Source organism: Camellia sinensis, chromosome 7 (genome assembly GCF_055761805.1).
Source record: "Camellia sinensis isolate YWXY chromosome 7, ASM5576180v1, whole genome shotgun sequence".
In the NCBI taxonomy this organism is placed as follows: Eukaryota; Viridiplantae; Streptophyta; class Magnoliopsida; order Ericales; family Theaceae; genus Camellia; species Camellia sinensis.
In genome coordinates this window covers 141,987,142-142,009,093 of record NC_138967.1, presented here as the reverse complement: position 1 = coordinate 142,009,093, position 21,952 = coordinate 141,987,142, and the positions used below count along the sequence as shown (strand labels likewise).

Below are 21,952 nucleotides of genomic sequence, written 5' to 3'. Positions count from 1 at the left end.
CGGTTCTTGAGTTGGATGCTCTTCCTCAATTTCTGGCTCAACTTCATTAGGATTAGCATCATCTTCTACATCTTCAATAGGTGGTTGCACATCTCCCCCATTTTCATCATCAACTGAAGATGAAGGAGATGGATCCATATCAATGAGATCACTAGTTTTTGGCTCCGGTTGGTCACTTTTGCCAAAGTCTTCAATTGTTTGGTCTTCAAGAAACACAACATCACGGCTTCGAATGACTTTCTTGTCGACCAGATCCCACAATCTATACCCAAATTCATCACGCCCATAGCCAAGAAAAATACATTATCTTGACTTACTATCAAGCTTGGACCTCTCATCTTTTGGAATGTGAACAAAAGCTCGGCAACCAAACACTCTCAAGTGTTCATAAGACACATCTTTACCGGTCCAAACTCTTTCTGGAACATCACCATTCAAAGGATAGGAAGGAGACAAATTTATCACGTCAACCGCTGTCTTCAATGCCTCACCCCAAAAGGATCTTGGCAATTTAGCTTGTGAAAGCAAACACCTTGTTCTTTCCACAATGGTGTGGTTCATCCCTCTCGGCAACTCCATTTTGTTGAGGAGTCTTCTTAACTGTTTTTTGATACCGAATACCTTGGCTGCGACAATACTCATCAAATGGCCCAATATATTCACCACCATTGTCTGATCAGATGCACTTCAATTTCTGCCCTGTTTCTCTTTCAACAATGGCCTGAAAATGCCTAAATACTGCTAGAACTTGATCTTTAGTTTTTAGTAGAAAAGTCCAAACTTTCCTTAAATAATCATCAATGAAAGTAACAAAATAAAGTGCACCACCATGTGTTCTAACTTTTAAAGGACCACAGACATCCGAAAGAATCAACTCCAAAACATTTTCTTTTCTAGAAGCAACATTTTTATGAAAAGAAACTCTATGTTGTTTACCCGCCAAACAATGAACACAAGTTTTAAGATGTGTACCTTTCAAACCGGGTAGAAGCTCTTTCTTGAACAAAACTTATAGCCCCTTTTCACTCATATGGCCAAGCCGCTTGTGCCACAATTCGGTAGAAGTATCATCTTGAAGTGCATTGACAACACTTTTACAAATTTTTCCTTGCATCGAATAAAGTGTATGAGTCTTCTTACACTTAGCCACCACCAAGGAACCCTTTGTGAGCTTCCATATTCCATCACCAAATTTGTTGTTGTAGCCTTCATCATCTAGCTTCCCGGTAGAGATCAAATTGAGGCGAATGTCGGGAACATGCCTCACATCTTTAAGCAACAACTTGCAACCCAAATTTGTTTCCAAGCAAACATCACCCATACCAATAATCTTGGACAAACCTTCATTACCCATTCGAACAAAACCATAATCTCCTTCGGTGTAGGTAGTGAAGAAATCAACTCGAGAAGTCACATGAAAAGAAGCACCGGAATCAATCACCCAATTGCTCTCTTGGCCCACAAAATTGATACAATCATCTTCACAAACGACCATGAGATGACCATTGGTAGTAACTGCCGTTGTGTCTTCTTGGTTCTTATCCACACTTTTGTCACGCCTTTTCTCCTTATTCTTGAGCTTTCGGCATTCCCGCTTCATGTGCCCTTTCTCATGGCAATAATGGCACTCAATGCTTTTCTTTGAAAAGAACCATCTTTCGATTTGTCACGACTTTGATCACGACCATGAGGAGTCTTACTCCTCCCCCTTGTTTTGCTTCGACCTCTCACAATGAATGCTTCCGAATGAGAGGAACCCGCTGATTTTCTTCTAGTTTCTTCATTCAACAGGCTAGTAGTGACTTGGCCCATTGTGACAACTCCATTGGGTGCCGAATTACTGACGGTCATAACCAAAGTCTCCCAACTTTCGGGCAAAGAGCTAAGTAGCATCAAAGCCTGCAACTCATCATCAAAAATAATTTTCATAGAAGCAAGTTGGTTAACAATACTCTTTATTTCATTCAGATGTTCCGGAATAGGGCTGCCTTCTTTATATTTTAAATTAACTAACTTACGAAATAGAAAAGCTTTATTTGTGGCTGATTTTCTGTCATAAAGACTCTCTAATTTTTTCCATAAATCATGTGCCGAAGTTTCAGTAGCAACATGATGAAACACACTATCATCGATCCATTGACGAATAACACCAACGGCTTTTCGATTAAGCCTATTCCATTCATCATCTTTTATACCCTCGGGTTTGCCAGAATCACCCTCAATGGGTCCATATAGATCTTTACAAAATAATAGGTCCTCCATTTTAGTTTTCCAAGTTACCCAATTGCTTCCATTGAAGCTAGACATACGACCCACATTCCCCTCTATTGATTTACATAAATAAATAAAATTAAATAGACCGTAAGCTCTGATACCAGTTGTTAGGGAAAATATGTGATTCCCCACAAGTAAATCAATCAATGGGAATAAAAACTAATGCGGAAAAATTAAATCAAAAGCAACACAAGAATTTTTATGTGGTTCCCTCAATGTGAGGTACGTCCACGGGATCGAAATCCGATTCCGCTATCAACCAAATAAGTTTCAAACGATTACAAACGAGACACGAATGGTCTCACAAAACCACCCTTAGGTGAATTCCAAATAATCACAAATAAACAAAGAGGAAAGACCTCACCAAATAGATGAACCAAAATCTTCAGAACCAAAGTTGAAGAAGATCCCAAATCAGAATCAAACTAGCATCAATTCAATAACACTAGGCTCTAAGAACAAACCCCACCGAAAGTTGAATCAATCCTTGCTGCTCCTCCGCACAGCAAGCTTATGTTTGAAGAACAAACCCACAAATACACCAAGCACTATTTCAGCAAATATATGAATTGGCAACCACACATTATTCCACCGAATTGAATTTTCAATTCTCTAAGCCACTGCCGCCACTTATGTCTTGGGAAAAACAATACCCCAATAAATATATTGTAGATCTAGGGTTTATAATCAAACCTTAGTTGTTTCCAAATTGGATTAGGTCTCCACAAAATTAGATATAATATATAAAAATATATTATACCTAAACCAAACCAAATTAAAACTCTTTTAGTAAACCAATTGGGTCCCACACTCCAATAAGGAGGTATACCCAACATTTTCATATACAATCCGATTCTGGGTGAGTACATTACTTTTCCCATCCTATATCACCATGGAAATTATGATGCTACTATGACTGCTTTTGGGTTTAGTCTCAAGACTAATCAGGACAAGGTGGTTCGGTTTTTTCTTCAAGAGGTTGTTTATATTGACCACGATACTCAGATGGGTTCTTATCGTGAGGAGGCAGAGGCCAAGATTTACGCAATTGGTGGAGAAGGGTTGTGGAGGAATATGGGTAAGGTACCTTATCATTTGACAAACCACTTTCAATTCTTTCATGAAGGGAGCTATTCTTTGGCTTAATTCCAACCATGATAGTCCCGGCTTCATTCGTTGTTTCGATTTTGGGACACAGGAATTTTGGGTTGTTCCTCAACCTCTTGAGTTTGGTCTGTATAGAGAGTTTTGAGGGCATAAATGTGTCGGTGTGCTGCAGGATAGTCTGTCCATTTGTGAATTTTCTATTCATTGTGGTATTGATATATGGATAATGAAAGAGTGGCAATGAGGAGATTTGGAGCAAAGAGTTTGTTATTGGAAATGTGGTTAGTAATAAGAAGGGGGGTTTTTGATTGTTATGAGCCAATTATGATTCCAAAGACGGGGGAAATTTTGATGCTTTGCATCAAGGATGGTCTTGTGCTGTATGATCCTAAGCTAGGTGGGTTTAAGAAGTTAAAGTATTTATTGGATCAAATCAGAATTTTATGGGGCTGCTCATAATCCGAGCTTGGATTCCCCCTGTGATGTTGCCGAATGAGAATACTTCTCTTTGATACGTTGCCAAAGGACAAAAGGTTGAAGGTAAAAATTCAGATAATCTAACACTATGTTTGGGAACCTATGAAAGAAAAGAAAAGAAAAGATTATTTAAGTAATAACAGAAATGTAAAGAAAAGAAATGATTGTGATTTCTCTCATTCTGGTTTGGTTAGATTTTATTAAGAGAAAAGAAAAGAAATTATTTTATGTTATATTATCAAAATAACCTTTTTATATTTTCAATCATTTTATTTCTTTATTTTTATAAGGACAAAATTGGTATTATGAAAATAGTGGTTTCTTTTCTCTCCCAATCTCTCCACTTTTGGGAAGACTGAAAATGAGGCTTATAAAATAAATGAACTTCTCTCAATTTCTTCTCATTTCTCTTTACTTAAGTTATCCAAACAAATAAGAGAAATACATATCACTTCATTTCTTTTCTTTTCTCTCCAAATCACTCAATCCAAACATAGCGTAACTGTTATATAGCTTTTGATTTACAATTGAGAGGTTGGTTGGCTATTATATTGTTTTGGCTCCACTAATATTGTAGCTGCTTACAAGCACTCATTTTCATGTTGATGTTTGTGTTTAATTTATGGAATCTTTAAAATTTTATGCTTCTTTGGAAAATGACATAATATTCCTGTAAAGTTTTTGGGAATCCACTATTCTTGTAGTAATAATTTTATTTCATTCACTAATGCTCCATTTATCTTGATTGGCAACAAGAACGAGGGCATGGCTATTCGGAAAACCAGATCCAAACAAAAGCCTGATGTTCGGTATTATGTAGCTGAACAAAAGGTATATGTTTGGTTGTGGAGCACCGAACATATTGAACAAGTTCTGCTCTGTGTAACCAAATGAAGAGAAATCGACAGGAAGAGAGAGAGAGAGAGAGAGAGAGAGAGTCATGCACCAAAGAGAGAAAAAAAAGTAGGTTTCGAAGGATGAAGATGAAGATCGTGAAAGAGAGTTAGCAAATCAATCGTTCCTTTTTAGCTACTGCCACCAAAACCCTAACCTTCGTCGCCATTGATAGTTTTGTGAATAACACGTGGTAGTGAGAGGCTCGTTAGAGGAGGAAAATAAAAGAGGTGGGTTGGTCGTCGGAGGCTGCCGATAGAAGTGGAAGTAGTGGTGGGATTAGGATTAGGGTTAAACTTGGGAGGATAGGATGGGGACAAAATTGGAATTTGATATTAGGACAAAATTGTAATGAAATAAATATTAAAAAAATGAAGGATCAAAAATAAAAAGAAAAAGGCATTTAGCAATTCTCTAATTATATACATGATTCTATTTACATACTAAATATTACATTATATTTATTTGTACAACATTTTTTTTCTTAATGTACAAGTATAGTGTAATAAGAAATTTATTGAGTGTAAATAGAAGGTGTCTAATTATTTTACATATTTTTATGTCTATTGTATTTATTGTATTGTTTTATTTATTTTTTGCAATAATTTTGTGCTCAAACTCTTTATTTGTAATCCTTTCCAAAACAAAGTTTGACCTTCTCCCACGCACTAAGGCCTCGTTTGTTTGGAGAGTTAGATGGGGGATTGAGGTTAGTAGTGAGGTGGGATCTATTAATATTGTGTTTGTTTTGAGAGATGGGGAGGGGATTGATAGTGAACTCCGGATTAAGATGAGCCTTCCCAAGGGAATTCACATGGGTCTCCAGGACTTGGTATTAGAAAAATAGTCCGGCGAACTAGAAATTTTTTTTTTATTTATTTTTTATTTTATTTTTTACATGTCGGGCATTTTTTTTTGAACATTAATATTTAATTTTTTGTATTTTTTGTTAAGTAAAAATTATTATTTTATTTGTTTTATTTTTTTCTGAAAATTTTTTATTTTATTTTTATTTTTTTAAAATTTTTTACATGTTGGGCATTTTTTTAAAAATATTAATGTTTAATATTTTTGTATTTTTTCTTTTAAGAGATAATTACCAGTAAATCTTATATGGTAGAAAGTTAAACCATTTAGTCCTACAAGTTTTCTTATGCACCATTTAGTCCCACTATCTACATCAGCAACATCAACAACATCATTAACTCATCAAAACATTAGCTACATTAGCAACATTAACTGCACCAATCGACAATATCAAACATTAACAAAACATCATAAAAAAAAAAAATGTGAACATCATCAATTTCCAGATCAATTCCTCCTGCAGTCTCGATTACAATTCAAAACACAAACAGATTGAACACGTACATACACGCGATCATATATATATATATATACATATAAAAGCCCTAAATGTCGACGATCAAATTATATACATATATATCTATATTGGCGGTTGGTGTTGAGATGTGGCGGAGATGGATCATTCGTATCAGCGCCGGAGAGGAGTGGTGGTTCCGGAGCCGTGCCCTCACTTGGCGGAGTTCCGATCGCGGCGTGGTGGTGCGAAGCCGTTCAGGGCGTTGCAGGAGTGTCTGAGGGTGCGCCCGCCAGGCCGTGCGGCGATCCGCTGGGACCCCAACGAGGTGCCGCGTTGCGCCTCCTGTGGCTCTTCCACACCGCCGCGACTCTATGCTTGTGAAGATTTTGAGAAGCCCAATCGAAGGCGATGATGAGGTCCATGACCCAATCACGAGTTAGGATTCCATCGGAGGGATAAGAGATGGGGATTTGGGGAGGAGTTGGGGATGATGGTGGAATATGGGTTTGGTTGTTGTCATCAGAAGAAGATGAAGATGCGAAAGAGGCCGAGGAGATGTGGGTTTTTGAGGTGTGTTCCGAATCAGATCTGGGTTTCGATTTGAGATGTTTTTAATGTTATGACGATGTTTGTTCAAAAAAATTGTTAGGATGATGTTTGACCAAAAAAAAATTGTTATGATGATAATGTTTGATCAGAAAAAATTGTTTAATCGTTATTTTTGATGTTTGATATTATTTTAATTGTTATTTTGATGTTTAATCGTTATTTAAAAAATTGTTTAATCTTTATTTTGACGTTTAATCGTTATTTTAAAAATTATTTAATCGTTATTTTTGATGTTGTTTTGATGATGTTGTATGATGTTTTGATGTTTGATGTTGTTTTGATGATGATGATGTTTGATGTTATTTCGATGATGTTACTCATAAATTTGATGTTTGATGTTTTGATGTTTGATGGATAATGTTTGATGTCGATGATGTTCAATGGTCACTAACATTGGGATAGGACCTAACGGTTCATAAGAAAATTCATAGGACCAAATGGGTTACAAGATACAAATTTGGGATTTATTGGTGCATGCCCCTTTTTTTAATTTGTTTTATTATTTTATATTTATTTTATATAAAAATAATTTAACAATTCTTATACTAACAATTATCATCAAAACAAACACAATTTTACTTAATCCCTTTATTATCAATCCTCTCACTAACAATTTTCTCACTATTAATTTTCTCACTATCAATCCCCTCTATTCTATTTCTGAAAACAAACGGAGGTTAAGAGCATCTCCAATAGAGCTCTCAAAATACTTGCCAAAGCTATAATTTAGCAATAGTGATAACAAGTGGGTTTTCAATGGCTTGCTATTTTACTTGCCAAAGATGGCATATGTCATATATGTTCTCAAATTTGGCAAGTAAAATGGCAATTGCCATACATGCCACATCAGCAAATATAAACATATTTGTGGCTCCAAATTCGGTTGAAAAAATAAAATTGAAATAGTAGAAAACCAAGTAATTTTTCAAATTTAATTTTTTTATTTAATTTTTCAAATTGAATTATATTTAATTTTTTTTCTAATTTTTCTATTTTTTTCATTTTTTATATTTGTCGAGTCGAGAATAATATAAATATATAGTTTTTTTTTACAAATAGTTAAAAAAAAGCCATAAAAGACAAAAAATAAATAAAAATAAAATTACAAAAAAAATTATATTCAAACAACACCTACAAATTTAGAGGGAAAGTTGGTTGAGAATTGTCAAAATAGCAAGTGACTATTAGAGCACCATTGCTATAATTTGACAAAATAGCACTATTCGTTGCCAAATTATAACAATAACAATGATATTATAGTAACAACTATTAAAGATGCTCTAACTTAAGAAAAATTATTGGTTGATCCTGATGTACCATCTAGTCATGTTGTAAGCAAATCAGAAATTTTCATGTCCTCGTATTATTTAATTATCTAATACAAAATCTCCCAATCAAAACATACCTGAGGGCACCACCAGAACCAACAAATAACTTCTAATTAAGCAACTTCATTTGTGACAACCAATGAAGTCAGTCCACGTAAGAAACTAGAGGGGTTTGGCATAAACTAAGGGGGTGGTTTGGTAAAGACCTTTTTAGTTGATGTTTTTAATTTTTTTGACTTTTTTAATTTGAGACTTTTGTTTGTTTGGCTTTTTTGACTTTTTTTCATTTGAATGACAAAAGTGCCCTTCGAGAAATGATGCTTTTTTGATTTTTTGTTTGTATATGGGTCAATTTGATAATTTTGCATCCCAATTAAAATGTTTTGTAATTTTGTGATTTTTTAACTTTTTTTGTCTTTTTGTGATTATTTGGCCAAAAAAGAAAACCAAACTGGGGTTAAATAAGTGTATTTTTTTGTACATTTATTTAGGTCACATCAATCAACATCTCATTTCTACCTTTTTATACATCTTTTTATAAAAAATCAAAATTACATTTATTTTTAACATTTCAAACCAATATGCTGAGGGCGACATGGTTAAGTGGTGTAGGTGTTCGTGTTTGGTGCTTGTTTACTTGGTAGTTTTTTTTATGCTTCCAAATTCAGTTGAACGAAATAATAAAAAAAAATTTAAAAATTATAAAAGAATTTAAAAAATAGTATTTTTTGGACTTATTTTAGTAATTTTTTGGGACTTATTTTAGCTTTTTCATTTTTCATTTTTATTTTTTTACTTTTTAGATTTGTTACACAAAATGATCGGAAGAATAAAAAATTTTAATACTATAATTTAAAAAAAAAAAAATCAGTAAAGATAAAAAAAATTAAAATAAAAAAATTGGTCTAACTAACTAATTAGCTGGCATCCAAACAGACAAGAAATCAAACCCTGTCCGGATTAGGAAACAGAGAGTTCCATTCCTTGGCACTTCCAAATCCTAAAATGATTCAATTTCACATTGACTCTCACTCTATAGCTGGCATTTGGAGGGCTACAGGATGCCCTGCAAGAAAGGGGCACGAGGATCCGGATTCCTATATAAGCACCCCTAACCATCATTGCCTACAAACCCAACTCTCGCTCTTCTCTCTGCTTTTTTAGTTTCGATTACTGCATATACGCGTCCTCGTCCTTCTTTCTTGTTCTTGTTCTTGTTCTTGTTCTTCAATCAAGCAATGGCTGGTGCTCTTATCATTCCTGCTGGTGACGATTCCCCGAAAGATTATCCCGGAAAACTTACTTGGTATGTCTTCGTAACTTGCATCGTCGCCGCCATGGGTGGGCTGATTTTCGGCTATGACATCGGCATCTCTGGTAAGCCCTTCTTCAACTTAATAAATCTTCAATTCTTCACAGTTCTGCTACTGTTGAAAAATCAATCTTGTCTATTCATATATATATGATATTGATTACTGGTGTTGCTACGATGATTAGGTGGGGTGACATCGATGGCTCCGTTTCTTGAGAAGTTTTTCCCGTCTGTGTATCGGAAGGAAGAACTCGATCAGTCAACCAATCAGTACTGCAAGTTCAACAGCCAAACGCTGACCATGTTTACGTCGTCTCTGTATTTGGCTGCTCTTTTTGCGTCCTTCTTGGCGTCGACAATGACCAAGAAACTGGGCCGCAAGTTTTCCATGCTTATGGGCGGTTGTGTCTTCTGTTGCGGTGCTCTTCTCAATGCCTTTGCTGTACACCTCGCTATGCTCATCATCGGTCGAATTTTGTTAGGTGTTGGTGTTGGTTTCGCCACTCAGGTAATTCATTCAGAAAAACGAAAGCTCTCTCTTTCTTTCTTTCTTTCTTTCTTTCTTTGCTCCAATATTATTACTACAGTCACACTTTGAACACAATAACGAAAGCTCTAACTTGTTTGTTTCAAATTACATTACAGTCAGTGCCACTGTTTGTATCGGAGATGGCTCCACATAGATACCGCGGAACCCTCAACGTCTGCTTCCAACTATTCATCACAATCGGCATTCTGATTGCCGGTCTGGTCAACTACTTCACCAACATGATCAAGGGCGACTTGGGCTGGCGCATCAGCTTGGGCGGTGCCGCTGTTCCAGCCGTCCTCATGATCTTCTCATCTCTCTGGGTCTCCGAAACCCCAAACTCCCTCATCGAGAGAGGCCATTTGGACAAAGCCAAGAAGCAGCTCCAGCGCATCCGTGGAGTCGCCGACGTCCAAGCCGAGTTCAACGATCTGGTGGATGCGAGTGCAGCCTCAAAGGAAGTGGAACACCCATGGAGAGACCTATCCATGAGGAAGTATAGGCCTCAGCTTTGTTTGGCTATTTTGATTCCCATGTTTCAGCAACTCACTGGGATCAATGTGGTTATGTTCTACGCTCCTGTGCTGTTCAAGACCATTGGGTTTCAGAGCAATGCTTCGCTTGCATCGGCCATGATCACCGGTGGTGTGAATGTTCTTGCCACATTTATCTCTGTTTTTGGGACTGATAGGTGGGGGAGGAAACCCCTGTTTCTATGGGGAGGTGGCACCATGATTGTGTTTCAGGTAATCCTTGTAACCAATTCTTTTTCTCCATCGTCTTTCTATTTATGTATTGAATTTTTTTTTAATTGTTTTTTTCATGTATGTATTATTTATATATGCAGAGTGCAGTAGCAGTTCTTATTGGTACTAAGTTTGGAGTAACAGGAGATGCTACCGATTTGGGAACACTATATTCAAGCATCCTAGTATGTTGTATCTGCATTTTCGTCACAGCTTTTGCATTCTCATGGGGTCCTCTGGGATGGTTAGTGCCTAGCGAAATCTTCCCTCTAGAAATTCGGTCATCTGCGCAGAGTATCGTCGTGGCCGTGAATATGTCATTCACTTTCCTCGTTGCCCAACTCTTCCTTGCTGCTCTTTGTATGGTCAAGTACGGCTTATTCATCATCTTTGCAGGTTTAGTGCTAATCATGAGCCTCTTCGTCATCTTCTTCGTGCCGGAGACCAACAATATACCCATCGAGGAAATGTCACAAGTGTGGAGAGGGCACTGGTACTGGAAAAAATTTGTTGATGATGAAAAGGAAATCGAGATGAAGAATGGAATGCCTTAGAAAGATATACATAGCTAGCTCGTATTTATTTGTATTCTTTTTTGGGTTTTTAGTTTTTTTTTTTCATTAGAAAGATATACATAGCTAGCTCGCATTTATTTTGTATTCTTTTTTGGGTTTTTAGGATTCTTTTATATAAATTTTACTAGTCTTATTACATTTATTTGTGTTTGTGTATGTTTGCAAGTGTTTCTATTGTTTTTATTTTATTTTTTGCTTCACCTTTGTGAGCAAGGTTGCTTTTGGCGGGGCGACAATATTATGAATTTAGACTTAATTGCTTGAAAATTATGAATCTCACAATATACAAATTTAATCTCTATCATATAATCACTCACCCATAAAAGTCTTGGTGATTTCACAGTTGGAAAAAGTTACATTTATTTTTTCAAACTTTTGTTTTTTAGTAATTTTTTAAAATTTATGTCAAATTTTTTATTTTTCAATTTAGTCTAATTTAGAAGGAATTAAAAAAAAAATTACAACAAAATAAATAACTTTTTTTTTTCTTTCTTTAAATGGCTTTTTGCTATTTGTTTGTTTTAGGCCCATCTCATCTAGTAAAATCTAAATGTGATTTTTTTTTAAAATAATAATAAAGAAATTCACTAAATAAATATATTTAGCATACATGAAAGATGGTTATTCCATACTCCATGTTTGTTGAAACGGCAGTCTTTCTGGCAGTTTTCCTTAATTTTTAAAAATTTTATTTGGTTGCCTAGCATTGTTTTTCGTTTTGTATTTTCTAATATTAATTGTTGTAGTTGAGCTATAAGAAAGTTTGTGGAAAATGCTACTTTCATATTGTTAGATTTTGATTATTGGTGTAAAACGAATCAAGTTAAACTTGTTAAAAGTGCATTCAAGATCGCTTGTTATTTAAACAAATCAAACTTGAATACAATTGAAAACTTTTTAAAATTTCAAGCACCAAAATTACGATTATTTTACTTGGTAATCTTATTTTACATTATAAAAATCTAAGGCACTATAATTGTGCGGGGGTGATTTCCGCACTATGAAGAAGGGTTGAACTTCATAAAAGAACAGCGTGTTCCAAGAATTGAAGATCTGCACAAAGTAACAAACAATGAAGCTGCCCGATCGGGGTTTGGTCGGAAACCCCTCTGATGGTAAAGTCAGGGACTCATGGAGACGAAGAAGAGAGAATACAAAGAGTGTATATACGTTAAGTATGTGGATTTCGGATCCCTTAAGGGTGAATAATGCTCACCTTTTATAGGAGAAGGTTGCTTGTCCTCCAAGACCTTCTCTTTCCGCCATTTGTCCAATGTGTCTTATTCATGGTCGTCTCTCATTGGTGGAGAACGGTCACTCTGCCTGACACTCGGGTACAGGTCTGTCTTGTTTGTCTCATTAGGGGTCGTCTCTCATTGGAGGAGGACAACCATTCCGCCTGACACTCAGACAGGTTTGTCATGTGTGCGCTTTGTCCCCTTGCACCTCCGTGTCTCCACGTTCTGTTCAGACAGAGGGAGAGGAGTAGAGTTGTTTGTCACTTGTGAGCCCAAGAAAGATCTTCAGCGAATTGGCCTTCTCTGTGTTGGCCCACTTCGGAGTGGTTTTCCAACTAGGAGGTCCAACATGTTGCTTGGCCAACTTCAGAGTGATTGCCTGTCCAACCAGGAGGTCCACCATGTTGCTCGGCCCACTTTGAAGTGCTTGTCCAACATGTTGATCGATCCATTTTGGATTGAGCCTAGCACTAGGCCAAGTTACCTCGATTGCCTTGCTATGGAGCAAGTGTTTGGTCATTGGGTTGAACCCTTAGCTCCGCTACTGGTGCGGGTCCGGTCTTGGGCCGAACACCAAGACTTAGTAAATTTTATCCCACTTCAATAATCATTTAAGATAGACTTGAAAATCAAATTCAAATTTATTGTAACATATAACAGTTTTACAGATCACACTTTTGTATAAAAAAATAAAAAATTTGTTACAAAAAAAAAAAAACATTTGGGGGACTAATTCTTGTCGTCGTCCCGAAATGTTGGGAAAAAAAATTTAGCCACAAAAATTTGATAATGTTTCTAATAACTTAGAAACAAAATAATTTGATTCAAAAAAATAATAAAATTTGAGACATTTGAATAACGAAACAAGAGCTCAATCGGTATCAATATTAACATCTTATACTTCACACGCCCAGGTTATGTCATTGTTGTTGTGGGAGCAAATAAATAATAGGAATTGTAAATCAATGAAGATGGTCTAGCTTGTCTCATGTTTGAGATTAAGATTGGACTATCCAGTCTGGCTCAGGGTCCATTTTTGGGTCACATTTTGATAATTCAAACCGTTCAATATGTAAAACCCGTCGAGTACTATATCTCTCTAAGAAATCACGTTGATCAAATATCAATAGCTAGTTGATTGGATCAAATTTCTATCAACTGTTTATTTTTTTATCGTCCATTTTTTTTATACAAATCTGATCTGATCAAATAGCTATCGATATCTAATTAATGTGATTTTTTAGAGGGATGTATTCAACGAGTTTTACATATTAAACGGTTCAAATTATCGAAATGGGGTCCAAAATGGGCCCATGGGCCAAACTAGACGGTCCAATCTTTATCTCAAACATAAGACAAGCTGAATCCAATGAACATAACCTTCACGTTTGTACAAATTCTTTTTCATATAGCTACTTTTTTCAAAATAAAATGATTTATCAACAAAATTTTTATACATAAACCTTGTATAAAATGATATTTTATACACAAAGATTGAGATGAAAGACCATAAAATTATACATAATTTTTTGGGAAAATTACCCATTAGTGATCCTATTAAAAAATTATAGGTGATCCTATCGTCGTGGCCGTGAATATGTCATTCACTTTCCTCGTTGCCCAACTCTTCCTTGCTGCTCTTTGTATGGTCAAGTACGGCTTATTCATCATCTTTGCAGGTTTAGTGCTAATCATGAGCCTCTTCGTCATCTTCTTCGTGCCGGAGACCAACAATATACCCATCGAGGAAATGTCACAAGTGTGGAGAGGGCACTGGTACTGGAAAAAATTTGTTGATGATGAAAAGGAAATCGAGATGAAGAATGGAATGCCTTAGAAAGATATACATAGCTAGCTTGCATTTATTTTGTATTCTTTTTTGGGTTTTTAGTTTTTTTTTTTTTTCATTAATACTTTAAGTTGTTCAACAAAAAACAAGGTTGTTAGGATTCTTTTATATAAATTTTACTAGTCTTATTACATTTATTTGTGTTTGTGTATGTTTGCAAGTGTTTCTATTGTTTTTATTTTATTTTTTGCTTCACCTTTGTGAGCAAGGTTGCTTTTGGCTGGGCAACAATATTATGAATTTAGACTTAATTGCTTGAAAATTATGAATCTCACAATATACAAATTTAATCTCTACCATACAATCACTCACCCATAAAAGTCTTGGTGATTTCACAGTTGGAAAAAGTTAAATTTATTTTTTCAAATTTTTGTGTTTTAGTAATTTTTTAAAATTTATCTCAAATTTTTTATTTTTCAATTTAGTCTAATTTAGAAGGAATTAAAAAAAAATTACAACAAAATAAATAACTTTTTTTTTCTTTCTTTAAATGGCTTTTTGCTTTTTGTTTGTTTTAGGCCCATCTCATCTAGTAAAATCTAAATGTGATTTTTTTTTAAAATAATAATAAAAAAATTCACTAAATTAATATATTTAGCATACATGAAAGATTTGGTTATTCCATACTCCATGTTTGTTGAAAAAGGCTGTCTTTCTGGTAGTTTTCCTTAATTTTTTAAAATTTTATTTGGTTGCCTAGCATTGTTTTTCGTTTTGTATTTTCTAATATTAAGGCCAAGTTTGGGATGTTCCAAAAAAGCCAAAAAGCCAAAAAGTTACTCAAAAAGTTAAAAAGTTAACATTATTCACCAAAAGTCAACAATTACGGCTGCACAACTCCCAATTCAAATTTTTCTCTACAAATCAATTTTTACAATTTTTTGTTACACATTTTCCAATAAAAAGTCAAAAAGTTAACCCAAACATCCATATTTTCAACCTCAATTTTTTAGTCCAAAAAGACAAAAAGTGCACTTATTTAGTCTTCCCAAACTTGGCCTAATTGTTGTAGTTGGGCTATAAGAAAGTTTGTGGAAAATGCTACTTTCATATCGTTAGATTTTGATTATTGGTGTAAAACAAATCAAGTTAAACTTGTTAAAAGTGCATTCAAGATCGCTTGTTATTTAAACAAATCAAACTTGAATACAATTTCAAGCACCAAAATTACTATTATTTTACTTGGTAATCTTATTTTACATTATAAAAATCTAAGCCACTATAATCATTTAAGATTGACTTGAAAATCAAATTTATTATAACATATAGGAGTTTTAGGGACCAAACTTTTGTATAAAAAAATAAAAATTTTGCTACAAAAAAAACATTTGGGGGACTAATTCTTGTCGTCGTCCCGAAATGTTGGGAAAAAAAATTTAGCCACAAAAAATTGAAAATGTTTCTAATAACTTAGAAACAAAATAATTTGATTAAAAAAAATAATAAAATTTGAGACATTTGAATAACGAAACAAGACCTCAATCGGTATCAATATTAATGTCTTATACTCCACACGCCTAGGTTATGTCGTTGTTGTGGGAGCAAATAAAGAATGGGAATTGTAAATCAATGAAGATGGTCCAGCTTGTCTCATGTTTGAGATTAAGGCTGGATTGTCCACTCTGGCTCATGGGCCCAATTTTGAGTTCCGTTTTGATAATCCAAACTATTCAATGTGTAGAACCCGTCGAGTATCATATCCCTCTAAAAAATCACGTTAATCGGATATCGATAGCTATTTGATCGGATCAGATTTCTGTTAACCGGTTATTTTTTTATACAAATCTGATCCGATCAAATAACTATCGATATTCAATCAACGTGATTTTTTAGAGGGATATAATACTCAACGATTTCTATATACTAACGATTCAGATTATCAAAATGGGGACCAAAATGGATCCATGGACCAGACAAGACGGTCCAGTCTTGATCTCAAACATGAGACAAGTTGGACCCAATGAAGATAACCTTCACGTTTGTACAAATTCTTTTTCATATTTGTCACTTCTTTCAAAGTAAAATAATTTATCAACAAAATTTTTATACATAAAACTCGTATAAAATGATATGGTTATAATATTTTTATACACAGATTGAGATGAAAGACCATAAGATTATACATAATTTTTTGGGAAAGTTACCCATTAGTGATCCTATCAAAAAATTGTAGGTGTTTTAAAATATATCGCTTATCTGCATTTTTTATTTTTAAATCTCACACTAAATTGAAATTTTTCCTAATTTTTTATGAAATTTTCCACTACAACAAATGACACTTTTGGCGACTAAATTTTTAGTCGCCAAAAGTCACACTTTAGTCGCCAAAACTTTTACTAACCAAAATGTTTGGTCGCCAGATTAATCGTTGAAAAATTGTCGGGAAAGGTAATTGGCGACCAAAAATGGTTTACTCACCGAAAGTCCTCCATTGGCGAAAAATTTTTTAGTCGCCGAAAGCTTTTTCAGCGACTAAAATTTTCAATTATTTAGTTACTAAAAGTTTTAGTCGCCAAAATATTTTTTTGGTTCATCTTATTTCTTTTTAGCTACTAAATGTTTTAGTCGCCTAAAGTCTGATTTTGTTTTTTAGCTAAACTTTTAGTCACCTAAAGTCTTTTTTTTTTTTTTGGGGGGGGGGGGCTACTAAATATTTAGTCACCAAAATTTTTTATTTTATTTATTTATTTTTTTAGCTACTAAAATGTTAGTCGCCTAAAGTTACAAGTTCTGATAGCTATTAAATATTTAGTCGCCAAAAGATTTGTTTTCATTTTAATTTTTTAAGCTATTAACTATTTAGTCGCTAAAAATATATACTTCCTTTTTAGCTACCAACTGCTTGGTCGTCAAAATCATCATTTTATATATTTTTTTTTAAAATTAATTTGTCCACAACCTGTATGTATTATGTGCAACCTGTATCATGTATATAAACGAAACAATACATATATTATCAACTATTCAACAATCTACATCAATTTCACTTCCAATCATCCAAAAATGAATAATGTCTAATTCCATATAAACCAAGTATATTCCAACCTACAATAATTGTTCCATACGAAACAAAGAATCATACGAAAACCATGTCTTTCGTACACAAAAAATATATTCATTACCATGCCAAATGGCCATTTGGCATGGTACAAATTATCATGGTAATCTGTTTCACGAAAAGCGGTAATCTATATATAACACGCCAAAAGTATTATAGACCATGCTAAAAATGATCTATACGATTAATACTAATACACACAAAAGCTGAAGATGACAAAATAGGCTAATTATACAAAAGTGTAAATTGTCCTCTATACAAAAAATGGAATATCCACAAATTCAAGCCAAAAGCCATTTATCAAAAAAAAAAAATTGCATCCATTGGTACCAGAAATGCATGTAGAACTTGATACTCTAAGGCAAAAACATTAGAGGTTATGATGAGTAAATTAAACTGTTCATCTTCTTCAGTACTTTTTCCATCATACTCTTAGACATGGTTGAAGTGTCAATTGAAAAGATCTAAATCAGTGAATATCATTGAATACACAGTGAAACAACTAATTCTAGATTTAGAGTTTTGTTTATGTACATGATGACTGAAGAAAATCATACTTGACTTGAAGAATGCAAAATGCCATACAGATTACAACCATTGAGATCCCAAAACACTGATAAACTCACTCATATGAACATCCCAAAAAACACACACTTCAACCATTACAAGTGTTCACAGTACTGGATACAAAATGCACAGATGTAAGGCCATGTTTACAGCTATAGATGTGAAGTTTAAGGCGTTTTCGCCTCCTAAATGCCCTTTTTCGACTAAGTTTAAGGCATTTTCGACTCTAATTCCCAGCCTACATGTGCTAATTACGTCCCGTCTATCCCCACAGGTCCTATTTGTCATGAGAAAGATGCCGTGACATCCATATAGTGGTTCGGGAGCTGTTTTGCATTTTCGTCTCCCTAAACGCCCTTTTTTTACTTAGTTTAAGGTGTTTTTGACTCTAACTCCCAACCTACATGTACAGTACATGCCTTATGTCCTAGATTTTACTCCAACAATAAAGGCAAGGCCAATGCTACATACCTGTACCAAAGATGAATGATGTGTGTTCATGCCAAAGACATGATTCATAATAAAAATTTTCTAATCCATTATGTAATCTTTTTATATGGTTGTAGAAGAAGGCATACATTCTCCATAACAATATTTATGTTAAACATCTTGTATATGGACTATAATTATCAATATTTGGAAATTGTTATTAGAGCACAGTAAAGGACTAACGGGAATTCAATTTCATGAAAATAACAGAAAGAGTAAGCGAAACCGGATTTTACTCCAACAATAAAGGCAAGGCCAATGCTACAGACATGTACCGAAGATAAATGATGTATGTGCTCATGCCAAAGACATGATTCATAGCATCAAAATTGAAACTTGCATGAGTTAAGCTAGGAAATATTAGTGAAGGAAATAATTTCAAGGCTTTAAAAGTAGATGCAAGAGAAGCTAAATTGATTTAGAAGAGACTTTGTCAACTATAAAATTGAAACTTGTTGATTCCATACAAATCATCCCATCAACAAATTTTCCTTTGTCTTCATTTGACTTGTCTCTAATAAAACCATGTCATACAAATTGCATTTCCTTATTTATTATAGGATCTTATGACTCATGTAACATAAAAAATGACTACAAAGAACACAGACATGCCTAGAGAATTCAATTTTCTTTAACAAAGAGGACTACCAATCAAATAGCTCCACAAAAAAGAACTCATGGCACAGCTGTTTTTTTTTTTTTAATCTCTCTAGTAAGAGAATCTAAAGATTAACTCCACCCTAACCTACACCAAGCAATATCAGATAAAAGAAACACTCCTGTGGATATACATTTTGTATCTGGCACACATATAACTGATGATTGAAAAATTAGAATGAGGGAGTGATAACATATTGAATGACTAACTTAAAAAAAGTGCAAGTATGCCATAACAAATTCTTATTGTCAAACACCTCAATGCTTTCAAACAATGGATTAGGGCTTTGAATACATACACAATCAAGGAGTAACCATACATGCAAATACATACACAATCAATAGATTAGGACTTTGAAACTAATGGAAGACAAAGGAAAACGAGGAAGAAATGTTCCAGATGACTAAAATCAAACCCATATTTAGGACATCAAACCCATAGAACTTTAGAAATCAAACCACAACAACCAAACCCATTTCATAAATCAGCACGAAATTAAACTGAATCAAGCATATAAAACCCTAGAGCAATAGTCAGAAAGGGGGAAATTGAGAAAGAGATAGAGAGAGAGAGAGAGGAAAAAAAAGAGAGATCGAGAAAAAGATAGAGATAGAGAGAGAGAGAGAGAACCTGTGATTTGCAGCGGTGGCGATGGTGATTTGCAGCAGTGGCAGTGTGTGACATACAGTAAGCGACGGTGGTCTGCGGTGAGGTGAAGTGAGGTGACGTTTGATGGTGAAGGAGAATCTATGTGAGAGAGATTGTTTTGTGTAAATAGAGAATAGGCGGGCGACAATATTAAATGATTTCCCTCTAAAATTTTTCACACCTTTGGTTACGAAATTGGTTTCGTCTGTAAATGTTAATAATTGGCAACTAAAGCTTTTTGTAGCCAAAGCTTAATCAAGGACGACTAAAATATTAGTCGCCAAAATTATTAATTTGGCGACTAACTTTCTTTTGGTCGGAAAAAATGAATATACCACGACTGATTTTTTTTTAGTCACCAAAACTTAATATTTGCTAACGAAATTGTTTGGTTGCCGAAGAGTAACCATAAAAATATTACTGTTATTTGGCAGCTAAATTTCATTTTGTTGGCAAAAAATATTATATGATGACTAAAAATAAATTTAGTAGCCTAAAATCTACATTAACGGCGACTAATATTTTGTTTAGTCGCCTATTATGGAATATTTAGCGACTGAATTTTTTTTAGTCGCCAAAAAGAAATATATCTCGACTAAAAAAATTTAATAACTACACCCTAAACCAACGCTAACTAACACGCAACGTGTATAAGGAAGAAAATTACATAAATATGATTAGGAATATTATTTGTGTGATCCAAGTTTAGTTTTAGTATGATTTCTCATACAATGATCACAATTTACTTATTTATTTATTTTTTTGGTAGTGACTATGGTTTTGAGAATAGATTATTTTAGTATTTTTTTTTATTTTTTTTAGATTTTTAGCTAGAATATGAGGTAAAAAAAAAAATTGTATTTTAGATTTTTTTTTTTGAATTTTTAGGAAAAAAGATGTAAAAGTTAAAGAGAAAATGAAATTATGTTTTTTTTTTTGTACAATTCTTTGACTTTTTGACATTTTTAATGACTTTTTTGGCTATTATCCAAAATTTTCAAACTTGCCCTTAGTATTTACACTTTTTTATATAGTATTATTGTTGTTAGTTAGTGTTAACGCATTGGGGGAGGTTAATTAGAAGGGAAACACTTAGGTAGCATTTGGTTTGAAACTCAAATCATAATTTGAATCAAAAAATTTCAAAACTCATAATTAAACACATAATTCAAAACTTAATTTAAAATCTCTTTTCAAAATTCTTTTTTTTAAAAAAAAAATTAATTTTTAAAATTTTGTTCTTTAAAATTATTTTTATTTTTATTTTTATTTTTGAAGAAAATTATTATTTTTTTCTTCAAAAATATATACATTTTCTAAGTATTGGCCAAATAATTTGTTATGATTTAGATATATATAGGCGATCCACAATTTTTTAAAATATACAAAAAAAAATTAAAATTTTAAAAATAAAATAAAATAAAAAATATTTAAAATAAAAGATAATTTTAAAAATTTTAAAAATTATTTAAAATATACAAATAAAAAATACAGAGCACAAATGAACTAAATACAACGCACATTAAAAAAAATATTTACAATAAAAAATATTTACCCTAAAAAAATAAAATTAAGAATTTTTTAAAATATTTTAAAAAAATAAATCCAAAATTTTTTGAAATACAACTCAGAACTCAAAACTCAAAATATAATTCAAAACTCTTTTCAAAATTTAAAACTCTTTTAAAATTTTTTTTTTCAAAAAACGCATTTCATGACCTTTACGTCACCATGTCTTGTAGGCCTTGGGTTGTGTGTTTAGAGGCAATATTGTCTTTTGTCAACCCAACATCATTTAAACAAGAGTGCTCCTAAATGCCCCATCATATTTCTTAGGACACTCAACTTTTTTGGACTCCCACATGTCAGAATTGATTCCTACCTTTTCTTCTTTGAACACCCACTACAATGTCAATCATACCCCTCTTTGTTGGAATCCCACCTCTATCACTTCTCCACATCTAGCGAGCTATTTCCTCCTGTCACCCCATCTCCAGCAAGTCTTTTCCATGCCATCCCCACATTTGGCCACCTCTAATTGCCTTAGCCACCATCTTCCGATCATTACCCTAGCCCCCAAGCCCTTTCCCATCCCTTCTCAATTCTTTTCCATCCCTTCATTGTTGTCCCCATCTCTCCTCCTCTTTCTTCATCTATGTTTAAAGGGCTAGCGTTTCAAAAATTGCCATGGATAAGATTTCGAAGGTCACCATGGCTAAGGTTCCATGGCTAGGGCGTCGTTCGGCTATACAGGACCGAACCTTTTGAAT

The 21,952-nt window shown here is 33.8% G+C and overlaps 1 protein-coding gene and 1 long non-coding RNA gene across 2 annotated transcripts; both read left to right on the top strand.

Annotated features, from left to right (window-relative positions):
• Positions 1-9,146: 9,146 nt before the first annotated feature.
• Positions 9,147-11,317, top strand: LOC114280123 (sugar transport protein 1). The gene is made up of 4 exons (XM_082879494.1): positions 9,147-9,390; positions 9,511-9,833; positions 9,971-10,600; positions 10,702-11,317. Exons 1-4 carry the CDS (start codon positions 9,252-9,254, stop codon positions 11,152-11,154), a joined length of 1,545 nt encoding a protein of 514 aa, XP_082735620.1. The 5' UTR covers positions 9,147-9,251; the 3' UTR covers positions 11,155-11,317.
• A 2,681-nt stretch (positions 11,318-13,998) lies between these two features.
• LOC145795356 (uncharacterized) lies at positions 13,999-14,399 on the top strand. Its single transcript, XR_014336147.1, has 2 exons — positions 13,999-14,296; positions 14,353-14,399. It is a non-coding gene; the product is annotated as an uncharacterized LOC145795356 (long non-coding RNA).
• Positions 14,400-21,952: the final 7,553 nt, after the last annotated feature.